The 12,956-nt window shown below is 37.0% G+C and overlaps 2 protein-coding genes across 2 annotated transcripts; both read left to right on the forward strand.

Annotated features, from left to right (window-relative positions):
* Positions 1 to 6,553: 6,553 nt before the first annotated feature.
* LOC104457347 (disease resistance protein RPV1) lies at positions 6,554 to 9,209 on the forward strand. The gene is made up of 4 exons (XM_039299421.1): positions 6,554 to 7,075; positions 7,278 to 8,379; positions 8,482 to 8,757; positions 9,132 to 9,209. Exons 1-4 carry the CDS (start codon positions 6,588 to 6,590, stop codon positions 9,147 to 9,149), a joined length of 1,884 nt encoding a protein of 627 aa, XP_039155355.1. The 5' UTR covers positions 6,554 to 6,587; the 3' UTR covers positions 9,150 to 9,209.
* Positions 9,210 to 11,484: 2,275 nt separating this feature from the next.
* Positions 11,485 to 12,580, forward strand: LOC104416670. Its single transcript, XM_039299779.1, has 2 exons — positions 11,485 to 12,269; positions 12,362 to 12,580. The coding sequence occupies exons 1-2, from the start codon at positions 11,856 to 11,858 to the stop codon at positions 12,578 to 12,580; spliced, it is 633 nt and encodes a 210-aa protein (XP_039155713.1). The 5' UTR covers positions 11,485 to 11,855.
* The last annotated feature ends 376 nt before the right edge of the window (positions 12,581 to 12,956 follow it).

Consider the following 12,956-nt stretch of genomic DNA (forward strand, 5'->3'; position numbering starts at 1 on the left):
AAGAAAAATAAAGATAAAAAGACACATCATCAAATCACATTGAATTAATAATGATCGGCAATATTAGTGCACTCTATTAACATTAGTGATGTTCATAGGTAACATCAATTTAGATTTAGATAGTAACAAAATAAGCCAAATTCTAGACACGATGTCTACCATATCCAATGTTAGTGGATGATGTATACTTTAGAAGCCATTCTTTATTAAAGTCCAAATGTGGAAATCCTGTTTTGGACTAAATAATCTAAAAGGAATGTGTTCTTTCACACCTAAACAACGTCTTTCGTATGAACTATTGTATACTAACTATCCAATTCTTTTGAAAATGACTTGCACTTTTTCTGGTTTCTTCTTTCTAGGACTTGCACTTTAATTTGATAGGAAATAACATCACAAAGCAAGTGACTCTATCCAAAGAAGAAGGCCCTACCTGAGGAGAGATCCTTCCCTCCAAAGTAATAGAAAATAAGCTATCGGCACAATAATTAATCATTTAAAGGTGTCTTTCTAGAGAAATTTCTCATTTATTTGAATCAACCACATTACTTTCTACTAAGCAAAAAGCTTGATCTACTTTTGTGCTCGAGCTATGAAAAGAAAAGGTAACCCTTATGCAATTCGTAACAAAGAATGCCTAACAATGTATAGAAAATGTAACGTATCAATTATTGGCGAAGACATACTATCGAAACTCTTCCCTCAAGTCAATACAAGTATCTATGTACTTGCACGACTAATACATCTCATGTAGGATATTACGAAAGTTCTAAAATTTGTTCTAAAACTTATTACGAAAGTCCAATTGAATCCTAAAACTTTCAAATGTGTAATCAATAAAGGACTTGATTGCATTTTTTTTTGAAAGTTTTATGACTCGATTATACTTTCATGACATATTTTAAGATTTTGAAGGTTTTAGAACTCAATTATACTTTTGTAATAAACTTTAAGATTTCTAATACATTTATTCAAAAAAAAAAAGGTTAAAAAATGCAATGGAAATGAGCCATTGGCCATCAAAATCAACCTTATCATTTTTCTTTCCAAAATGAAGTCGTGTGGAGTGAAGCTAGAAAGAAAGTGATGAGCAAATATTTCCTAGGCTTTTGACTAAACCAAAAAAGAAAATAAAAAAGAAGGAAAATGGTCAAATCATGCAAAATCCATAACGATGGGCGTAATTAGTGCACTCTATTAACTTTAGTGATGCTCATATGTAACGTTCATTTAAATAGCAACAAAATAAGCTGAAACTCCAGACATAATTCCCACAACATCCAACATTAATGGATGTTTTACACTTTCGAAATGCCAATCTTTATTAAAATCCAAACGTGAAATTTCTCTTTTGGACTAAATAATCTGAAAATGAGTCATTTCTCATTTAGATAAAGTCTTTCTTATGAACTCTCGTATGAAATATCCAATGTTAACCACCTTCTTCTTTGAAACATCAAATTTGGCGTCCCCAAAGCTTTAATCGGAAGAGTGAAGCAGTGCAGAAAAAACAGATTTCCACACGGGAAGGGGATCCTCGAAGGGGAGTCTGTGAAATTTGTTCCCAAAAAGCATACAATGAAAAGCGTTCTACTTGAGCGAGATATCCTTCCCTCCAAAGTAATAGAAAATAAGTTATTGACATATCAGTTAATCATTTAAAGATGTTGTTATAGAAAATTCCTTATTTTTTGAATTTATACATTAGAACCAATTGCATTCAACAAAACAAAAAGCTTGATATATTTTCATGCCCGAGCAATGAAAGGAAAATGTAATCCATATGCAATTTATAGCTAGAATGCCCAATGCATAGAAAATGTGAAGTACTAAGTATTGGTGAAGACATACTCAAATCATAATCCTTTTCTCAAATCGGCACAAGTATCTCCGTACTTTGCATAACTAATACATCTTGTGTAGGATATTACAATTGATTTCTACGTCAAAGCTATCCTCTCAACTTACCCAATAGGCCCCACTCTAAATTTGGATTTCTTCAATCACGAGAGACTAATTTAGCAAACAATTATATAAAATGGAAGCACCAAGTTTCTGCATGAAGGCATAGTCATGAGAATTTTAGCTATCAAAACAGTACTATGTAACCACCCTTTAAAATCTGTTGTCCCATTGATGCGTACGTTATAGACTTAATGGAATAACTTTTAAACACCAAATTGCAATATATTCAAGTATATTTCCACCAAGAAATTCACTTGATTTTTTTAGATTTAAGGAGGTAAATATTTACGATTATCAAAGTGCAATAATTCTCTAATAAATCCATTGGTTTTGTGGAAGAGAATATGAAACGTCACGAAAAATCAACTCTTATTCCCTGAATATTGGAAGCGCAATCCTCATAGTTTCGTCATACCCCGACCGGCAACTAACAACATCTACTTTGTGGTCTTCCTTGGTGTCGTAGCATGGGCGACTGATGAGAATGGGCTGAGAGTGTCACCTGGGATTTGCTTTAGACATGAGTGCGTTTTGTTCCAAAAGTAGGAACAATGTAGTGGGGGCCACTTGCACATAAAAGTCTCCTGGATCATTTTTATTTCTAGAGCAAGTTGCCTTGTTTTATTAGAAAAATGGCTTTATTAACATAACGATTTTTGAGTTATTGTAAATAACACTTTATTATGAGTCATAAATTCTTAAATGAGTGAATTTCAAAATAATTTATAATTATTTATTTTTTTTATAGTCCTAAACAGATTGCTATCCTCACAATAGAGTGCTTGATGAGCGAAGAGGTAGGCCTTGCTTGAGCTTTGTCTTCACCTTTAGAAAGAAACGAAGACCGCAAGGAAAGGAAGATGTCAAGAAACGAAGGAAGAAACCTTTTGTTTTTTGTTCTTTTGTTACATGTGAATGTCTGACTAATGAAGAGGTGGGCCTTGCATGAGCTTTGTCTTCATCTATGGAAAGAAATGAAGACTGGAAGCAAAGGAGAAGATGCGAAGAAACGAAGGAAGAAACCATCGGGTGTGATGTGTGGGGGTGGTGGTGGTGTTTTGTTTTTGGGATTTATAATTTTTACCAAATTTTTTTAGATAAAAATATCTAGGCTTCGTCTGTTGGACCAATCATACATCTACCAGTTATCAAAAAATTGGCCGATCAGCAAGCTTTGGCTCCTATGTGAGATTGATTTAGTCATTTTAGGCAATTATTTGATTAAATTCAGTTTAGGCTTTTTTTTTTTTTTTGTAAAATGAGTCTAATCCATCTCCTTGTTTAACATTTTCCCAAATAATAACAACCAAGCCGTTTCTGTTTATAACCAAAAAAAAAAAAAAAAAAATGCAATGGGAATGATCCACTGGAGTCAAGCCTTGGAATCGCTCAAGATATGAGCATGTAGAAGGAACAAAGTGGTGGGGGCCACCTGCCCATCAAAATCAACTCGATCTTTTTTTCTTTTCTGAGCAAAGCCGCGTGGAGGGAAGCTAGCACGAAATTGATAGAGCAAACATTTCCTTGTGCTTTTGACTTAAGCAACAAAGACAAAGAAAAAAGGTGAGATATCATCAAATCACATGAAGCTCATAATGATTGGTATAATTATTGCACTTGATTGACATTACTAACGTTTATATGCAGTATAAATTTAGATAATAACAAAATAAGCTAAACTCTAAGTGTAATGCATCCCATGCTAGTGGATGCTTTACACTTTTGAAGTACCATTTTTCGTTAGAGTCTAAACGCAAAAATCCTCTTTTGGACTAAATAATTTGAATAGAATGTGTTCTTTTATGCCTAGTAAAAGCCTTTCTTACAAATTCTCATACCACGTATCCACTGCTTTTGAAAATTACTAGCACTTTGATTTGACAAGGAATGACATCACCAAGCATATGAATTCCAAAAAAGCATCTAATGAATAATGCCCTAGTCGAGTGAAAGATCCTTCACTCCAAAGTAATAGAAGATAAGCTATTGGTGTACCAATTAATCATTTTGAGGTGTTCTTTTAGAAAATTTCTCATGTCTTTGAATTTATACATTAGAACCTACCGCATTACTTTCAATTGAACAAAAAGCTTGATATATTCTCATGCCCGAGCTATGAAAGGAAAAAGGTAATCCTTGTCCAATTTGTAATTAGATTGCCTAATGCATAGAAAATGTGCAACTGATTGTTGGTGAAGACGTGCTCATATCAAAGCCCTTCTCTCAAATCGGCACAAGACGTGCTCACATCTTGTGTAGGATGTTACGATTGATTTACATGTCAAAGCTATCCTCTTGAGTTATCTAGTAGGTCCGCACTCTAAATTCTAATTTCTTCATTCCCATTATATATTGATTTATTGGAAGGCATGGCAAAAAATCATGCGAATTTTAGCTACCAAAATAGTAGTGTGCAACAAATCAGCGACATTTTCCCGTGCCACATCATCAGTTCTCAAGAATAGGATCCCAAGCCGAGCTTGCTGAGCCCACCGGGCACCGCCTCCTTCTCTCCAATTTCCTGCCACATCCTCTCATCTGCCTTGCCCACAAAGCTGGAAATTAATATAACATTCTTTGTTGACCCTCAAAAAAGAAAGTCATGCCTCTGCGTGCAAAGAAAATACCGAGAAGATCCGTTGGGGAACAAATCTCACTGATCGCGAACGCCATTTCCTGGAAGCCACAGCCAAGTACTTTATTGGGTGGCCAATGGAGTAGCTTACCTTTTAAGATCTCGCTTCATCCTCCAGCACCTTCATTTTCCAAGCAAACACACCAGCACCTGCCTCCTTTTACCAAATTCTAATGGCTTCTTCTTCTTCTGTGTTAAGTATTTTGCGACCAAAGAAGTGACATTGGCATTGAGGCTTGTTTTCAGAAAGCTCGCCAAAGGAATTAACAAAAAAATATTCGATTGTGATCACGGCTTGTTATATCGTTCAAAGTCGATTGTAGTTAAAATAATTGGAAAAGGTAAAGCCTCGATTTCAAACAAAACTACTTGTATTTTACCAAGCTGGGATATTCCGTACGCATCATGTGTAAATAACAGACAAAGCGCGTAGGTTAAGCCCGGTGCATATTTATTTTTTTTTTTAAGTAATAAAATAAAATAGAAAAGAGAATTTTCTGGGGACACGATGAGTTGAATGATGTAAACATGCACATGACTCCCTCATTCCATTCTTAAGCAAAAGATGGCTACTTAAAAATATGAAAATCAATTAATGGGGAAAAAACATAATTGTATCCAGTACGCATTAAAAAATCTATTTCATGACTTATTTTTTGGGGACACGATGAGTTGAATAAGCAAAAAATCTAAACAATTTCCTACCTAATAATGTGAAAGATATGTTGCCATTCATAGAAGACAAAATATTGGAATGGAATATATTGGATTTGGGTTGAGAATGATAATTTTTTTATTGCATACATAAATTTATACCTAATTTTTTTATATGCTTTGAATAATATTGAACTTTGGCAAATAAAATAAGTAGTAGGGATGTTTGATTCCTGATCCGATCTAATGAAATCAATCATTATTTTTTTAAATCACTAAAGAGTATCTGTGCACAATGAGAAAAGGATAAATATCCGATTTGGTCCCTTAACTTTCAATCGGCTCAATTTGATCCTCGAACTATTTGATAAATGTCGATTTGGTCCCTAAAATTTCGATCGGCTCAATTTGATCCCTGAATTATTAATAAATATTCGATTTAGTCCTTAGTTACTGTTTTTCCTTTTTTTTTTTTTTTATTTTTTTTTTTAATTTTTAATTTTTAATTTTTAATTTTTTTGCTTATTCTCTCTTCCCTCCGCCGGCTCCGGCGTCGGGCGAGGGGCTCCTCGCAGATCCGGGAGAGCGAGCCCCTCTCCCGACGCCGAGCCGCGAGGGAGCCCTCGCCCGCACCGGCCGCGAGGGAGCCCTCGTCGGCGTTGGGCGAGGAGCACCCTCGCCGGATCTGCGAGGGCGGCCCTCGCCGGCGTCGAGCGAGAGGCTCCCTCGCAGATCCGGGCGGGAGAGCCCTCGGGTGAGGCTCCTCGGGCGAGGGAGCCCCTCGCCCAACGCCGGGGTGCTCCTCGATGAAAAATGACAAATCTTAAAATATTGATAAAAAGTAATGATGAATGAAAAGTTATTGGGTTGAGCCGTAACTTGTGATGACATTTATAAGATGGTACTTAGTTCACATTTGACCAAATTTTTTTGAAGAAATAAAAGTATATTTGGTTAGTCTAGTCCAATGACAAATCAATTTTCACTTTTAAAAATTAGGAATTAGATGGACATTCTTTAAAAAATCGGACCCAACTTTTGATTTGGCTAGGAATTAGATGTACATTTTGAAAGGTTCATTTTGAACACCCGATTTAAAATAAAGTCACTTTCCAGTTTTTTGTAAGACAAAAACAAACAATTTTAAAATAAAAATGAACGAAAAAAAACTTCTCGTCCATTTGCGAAAAATGAAAAAGGCGCTTTTCCTAACGCGGTGCGACGTTCGATGTTTCTCAGTCCGCGTCGATTTCTTGACCAACTCCACTATAAAAGCATCACTCACACTCATCGCTCGACACGAATCCAAACTAAGCTCAGATTCTATCTTCCAATGTCGTCGTCGTCTTCTTCTTCTTCTTCTTCCGAAGCAAAATGGCTGTTCGATGTCTTCCTCAGCTTCAGAGGCGAGGTCCGCCGCGGCTTCCTCGCTGACCTCCACAGGTGTCTGCTTCATCGAGGCATCAACGCCTACATCGACAGCGAGGACTTGAGGCCCGGGGACCAGATCTCGCCGGCGCTGACGAAGGCCATCGAGGAGTCGCGGATCGCCGTGCTCGTCTTCTCCGAGAACTACGCTTCGTCTCGGTGGTGCTTGGACGAGCTGGTGAAGGTAATGGAGTGTAAGAGGCTCAAGGGGCAGCTGGTGTTGCCCGTGTTCTACGGAGTGGAGCCGAGGGAGGTTCGAGGGCAGAGAGAGAGTTATGGCAAGGCATTGGCCAGGCACGAGGAGAAACTGGGAAAGGGTTCTGAGACGGTGGAGAAATGGAGGCAAGCCCTAATCGAAGCGGCCAATTTGTCCGGTTGGCATTATGACCATGGGTAATCATATTATTCCTATTCGACCCTGGAAAAGAATTTGGAATTTTCTAATTTTTTTTATACGTGATGACATCGATTAGTGCATTAAGAGTCATTTTTGGGAATGTCACAGAGTAATTGTTTACTTCGTGTTAGTTTTAGTTAGTTTAATGGATTGTATATTTCCATTTATTCTCTTCTTTTTGCTGCTTTGTATTGGCAGGGATATTACCAAGTTCATCGAGAGCATCGTCAAAAAGATCTCGACTATAGTAGCACGAGTACCCTTGAGTGTTGCCAAGTATCCCGTCGGTCTAGGTTGCCGGGTAGAAAAAGTAATGTCGTTGTTGAGTATAGGCTTAGATGATGTTCGGATGATAGGAATATGGGGAACTGGAGGTGTAGGGAAGACCACTATCGCTAAAGATGTCTATAACAGTATTGCCAGTCAGTTTGATGGGTGCAGCAGCTTTCTTGCAAATGTTAGAGAAACTTCCAGTAAACCTGAGGGCCTAGTTCATTTGCAGAAAACGCTGCTATCCCAGATATTATGGAAAGAAAATTTAGAGGTCTTAAGTGTGGATGGAGGCGCTAATTTGATACGAGATAGACTTTGCTGCAGGAAGATTTTACTTGTGCTTGATGATGTGGATCGTGGGGACCAGTTAAATGCATTAGCTAGAGAATGTGCATGGTTTGGAAAAGGGAGTAGGATCATCATTACGACAAGAGATAAACATGTACTAACTTCTCATGGGATTGATCAGGTATATAAAGTTGAACCATTAGATCGAGGTGAAGCATTTGAACTTCTCAGTTCATATGCTTTTCCAAGAAACCAGACGAAAGACATAAGCAGGGATCTCATAGATAACATTTTGGGCTACGCTAATGGCCTTCCCTTGGCGATTGTGGTCGTGGGTGCCTTTTTACATGGTAGAAGTAGAGGGGAATGGGAGAGTACATTGGAAACACTTACTGAAAGTCCTAATAAAGATATAAATCATGTCCTCAAGATAAGTTTTGATGCACTGGACAACAATCAAAAGGACATTTTTCTTGACATTGCTTGCTTCTTTAAGGGGAGAGAAAGGGATTATGTAACTAGAGTTCTTGATGGTTGTGGTTTAAAGACTTTAATTGGGATGCAGACTCTAATAGAGAGATCCTTAGTAACAATTAGCGATGGGGGAACAGTACAAATGCATGACTTGATTGAGCAGATGGGTCAGGATATCGTTAAAAATGAGTGTCTAGATGACCCCGGGAGACGGAGTAGATTATGGTGCTATGATGATGTTTTTGAAGTATTGTCGAAGGATACGGTGAGAGCTTCTCATGAAACCATCGATAATCTTATCTTGTTTAATTTACATGCTATCACCTAATCACGGTTGATTATTATTGATATTTTTTTTCCTTTATAGGGAACCAATGCTGTTAAAGGCATAGTGCTGGACTTACCAACACAAAAAAAGCTAGACATCAGTCGCGGTGCTTTCACACGGATGAGGAGACTGAAATTGCTCATACTTTCGAATGCACGAATCAGCGGAGGTCCTGTATGTCTTCCTGATGATTTAAGGTGGCTTGAATGGCATAGATGTCATTCAGCCACTTTGGAGTTTAGTGCTGGTCCAAAAAAACTTGTTTGCTTTGATGTGAGTGGCAGCCAGATTAAGAAATTGAGAGGATACTTAAAGGTACGTCATAAATGCTTTAATTGACGGTTTTCATTTTCGGCGCATACAAATTGAATTTATCAAAATCTTGTTCAGTTGTTCTTTTTAATTTGCAACGTTTTAGGAATTTGAAGTTTCTGAATTTTTAGCCACTATAAGTTGCTGCTTTGTGTCCCTGACCTTTCAGAGGTGCCAAATTTAGAGGTATTAAACTTAAGTAGGTGGTCGACCCTCAAGGAGCTTCCAAGTTACCTATATTAATTTGAGTGATTTACCAACTCCTCACGGGTTAGGTTACCATCTAGTGTTAGTTTTTCTAACTCTTATTTGATTTGGTTAATGACATTTTCGAAATCACTTTTTGATTTAACAATTTACTAACATTTAATTTGCAGATGTTATCAACAAGTTGAAGTTGCCAACTCTTACAAAATTTACCAATTTTTATTTGAGTCCATTTACCAATGTTTATTTGATTTTAACTTAAACAAGTGGAACGTTCCTCAAGCAAAGCGTGGTAAATTATGTGAATAGTTGATACTTTTGAAACAACCAAATAAAAGTTAGTAAGTGACTCAAATAGGAGAGTGTAACTTAATCACCACAAATGATGGCAATTGTAATGATGTTAGTAATATTCAGCAGAATTGTTAATTTCATAGAAGAGTGGTGATGTTAACATGCTAGTAGGCTTTCCAAATTAACCTTGGTATACTATTGAAACAGTGGGTACTTCTTGAACAATGGTAATTAACTCAAATAAGTGTTGACAATTTTGGATATGAGTTATTAACCTTTTCCAGTTGGTAAGTTGCCACAAATGTCGGTAAATTATCGGATTGGTTTGTACCTTGAAGCAATCAAATAAATATTGATAACTAACTCAAATATCTATTGGTATTTTCATGTAAGAGTTCTTAAATTAGCTCTGCATATAATTGTTGGTAAATTATTGGATTAGTTGGTAATTTAGTATAGGACTTAGTTCAACTCATCGATAACTTCAACAAATAAATATCGGTAAATTAGAGAAACAACTTCAATTTTTATAAACAATCTAATAATCGTTAGTAAGTGGACTCAATTAGCAGTTGATAATTTTCTAGAACAAATAGTATCTTAAACGAGTTGTTAAGCTGACAAATAAACATTCATAGATTATTAAAACAGTTTACAATTTCAAAACACTAGAAAAAACATCAGTAGTGATTCAAATAAAAATTGGTTTTTTTTTTTTTTAAATTGTAAATTTAACACATTGGTAACTCAAACAAATAAATGTAGTATAGAAAAAATGGTTGGTGATTCCAAATGAAATAAACATCGGTACAAGGACTCAAACAAGAGTTGGTAGTTTTATATAGTCAGTTGTAGTCCAAATGTTTTTAAAGACCCTTTCCATGAGAGAATTGAGAAGGCACGGTTTCATAACTCCTTGGATGAGGTAAATCACATTTAAGAAATAATAATACTAATTGATCAATTATATTCAACTCGTATTTGACAAATAAATAACGGTAATAAATCAACAAAAAAATTCATCCTCACACCTCGCAGCTCGTACTACAGTTGACCGTAATTCTTGAACCCATTTACTATAGAGAACATATCGTAAAGATCTATAGATAATTTATGTTTGTTTCTTTCCCTTGTTTGATATTCGAGAGAAATCATAAATCTAGAATATCCAAATCCTTTTTCTTTCATATACAATGAAAGGAGTTTGAAAGAAGTGGTTAATGATAGATTAATTACATCGTCATTTACAAATAAATGAATATAATAAAACTACCCATCATGGGAAAAAAAAAAAAAAAGGGAAATCCATAATTGGAGAGTTTTATTACATGACTATGTATATTTCATTGACAAATTAACTCTACATTTGAGGCCCAGACGTTTATTGCATCATCGATCCAAACTCCTTTGCGGCTTCATGTTAGGTGGAAACAGATCGCCCAACTTGTGTGATTGAGGGGATGAATCTAACATGATTACTTTCTTGGCCCAATCACTTCGGCCATTCCATGGCCTTCCATTCAACATAGGAAACTGGCCTCAAAAACGAAAATCAGTCGATTAGAATATTGGGCGGTCGGACTTATTCATAGGCGGCTCATGTGAAACCAAAAGAAACGGGCAACTGGCCCGTTCGATTAAACGCGTGGAGAAGACACTACTTATCGACAGTAAAGTTACGAATGATGGTGAAAAATTATTCAGTATAGTTCCTCGCTTAGTGATTTCCGTTGTGGTGGGGCTTTCCCATTTAAAATCTATTCGAGTAAGATACATGTTTTTGGGCTTTGGTCGGAGCTCGTTAGGGAGACCAAAAAACCAAAGTCCTACTCATTTTTCCAAGCCTCGCACGGTGGGCACAGGTTATTGCCGAAGTGCATCCAAGTGATGGACGAGTCAATCGAGGCCCGAAGTTTTAAGAATTGTACTCATCGATATAATGTGTCAAAAACCAAAGTCTTACTCTTTTTTATTTTATTTTCAAATAATCGGTCACTATTTTATGTTTAATAGTCATATCAAACAATTAGGAGTCACATTTAACGTAAGCCCTTGCCATGAGTAGCTTTTCATTTTCATAGCTATTTACATTTGCAGAACTTAATGACTGCACTGATATGTTTTTGCAGGATTTTAGAATGTTGAAGGACATCAATTTCAGTCAATGCAATTTCCTGACTCGTGTTCCGACATTTCGTGGGCTCCAAATTTGGAGAGATTGGATTTTTAGCTGTGAATGCTTGGTGGAGGTTGATCAATCTGTCGGATATCTTGACAAGTTAGAATTTTTATCATTAGATGCGTGCTCTAAGCTTAGTATCTTTCCTAGCATACTCAAGACAAAATCTCTTCGCGAACTTTATCTCTCTGGTTGCTCTAAACTCGAGAAGTTCCCTGATATTCTGGTAAAGATAGAACATCTAGAGGAACTTAATCTAAAAGGAACAGCTATTAAAGAACTCCCTGCATCCATTGATAATCTTGTCTCTCTAAGGCAAATAATTTTATGGCACTGCAAAAATCTCATAAGGCTTCCATCGAGCATTTATAAATTGCAAAATCTGGAGCATTTGGGTCTTAATTATTGCTCAAATTTTATCATGTTTCCAAAGAACTTGGAGGATCCAACTGATCTTGATGGTGGCTTGGGATTCCCAAATCTAGACAGTCTAAGTCTTTGGGATTGCAATTTATCAGGGTTAGATTTCCTCGAGGGTTCTTCCAATTTTCCCAAATTGACGCACCTAAATCTTAAAGGGAACAAGTTCACTCATATGCCGAGGTGCTTCCACAAATATGATAATTTGAAAAACTTGTATCTGGATAATTGCAAGCAACTGCAAGAGATTCCTCAGCTTCCATCAAATATTGGGATCATAAGAGCAAATAATTGCAGATCTCTACAAAAACTCCCAGATTTTTCGAGTCTCTCCAACTTCTCTGAAGTTGACTTCTCTTCATGCTGTGGATTATCACGGAAAGGGTTCGATCTGGCTGGTGTGTCAATACTCGAGGTCAGTCTCTCTCTCTCTCTCTCTCTCTCACTCACTCACTCACTCACTCACTCTCTCTCTCTCTCACACACACTTTGAATGCTGTATGACAGTATCTCCGGAAGACGAGGGAACTCGACATGCTCCTAATTGGAGGAGAGATGCCAGGATGGATTCACCATTGTGAAGAGGGACCTATATCTTTCAAGGTTCCCAAGGATCTGTATGACAAGTTCTTAGGACTTGCACTCTGTGTGGTTCTTGGGTTGGAGGAAGGAAAAGTGGTCGGTGTTTCATGTGAGGTCCAAATTTTGTCAATGGCAAAAGGGTGAGTTATACAAGATGCCTTCATTCAATGGAATCCGATCATGTGTGGCTTGAGTATTATCCGCGCAGCTCTCTGTGGGAAGTAGAGAACGGTTCACGAACATCTCTGTGGAAAGTAGAGAGGTATCTACAAAATGATTGGAGTCATTTTCAAGTTCACCTTAGGGTTTTCGAAAGGAAGCATAAAGAAGTGTGGGTTCCGTCTAATATGCCAGCAACAGGAGGATGATTTGAGGGTTGAGCCCCAATGCCTGATGATCAAGGAAAGAGACTCAGAGGAAGACAATTCAATAGACACCGAGGAAGAAGATAGTCCAATCGAAACAGATGGAGAGGAAAGCTGATCCACTTAACAAAGATAAGATGGTCTTAACTATGGTT

Source organism: Eucalyptus grandis, chromosome 8 (assembly GCF_016545825.1).
Source record: "Eucalyptus grandis isolate ANBG69807.140 chromosome 8, ASM1654582v1, whole genome shotgun sequence".
NCBI lineage: Eukaryota > Viridiplantae > Streptophyta > Magnoliopsida > Myrtales > Myrtaceae > Eucalyptus > Eucalyptus grandis.

What these genes read in the sequence shown, in the direction of transcription:
- LOC104416670 (XM_039299779.1), top strand. Translation starts at nt 11,856, where the DNA reads ATGTTTCCAAAGAACTTGGAGGATCCAACTGATCTTGATGGTGGCTTG. An exon ending in CTGGTGTGTCAATACTCGAG is followed by an intron (nt 12,270 to 12,361) that starts GTCAGTCTCTCT and finishes GCTGTATGACAG; the next exon opens with TATCTCCGGAAGACGAGGGA.
- LOC104457347 (XM_039299421.1), top strand. Translation starts at nt 6,588, where the DNA reads ATGTCGTCGTCGTCTTCTTCTTCTTCTTCTTCCGAAGCAAAATGGCTG. An exon ending in GGTTGGCATTATGACCATGG is followed by an intron (nt 7,076 to 7,277) that starts GTAATCATATTA and finishes TTGTATTGGCAG; the next exon opens with GGATATTACCAAGTTCATCG. An exon ending in AAGTATTGTCGAAGGATACG is followed by an intron (nt 8,380 to 8,481) that starts GTGAGAGCTTCT and finishes TTTCCTTTATAG; the next exon opens with GGAACCAATGCTGTTAAAGG.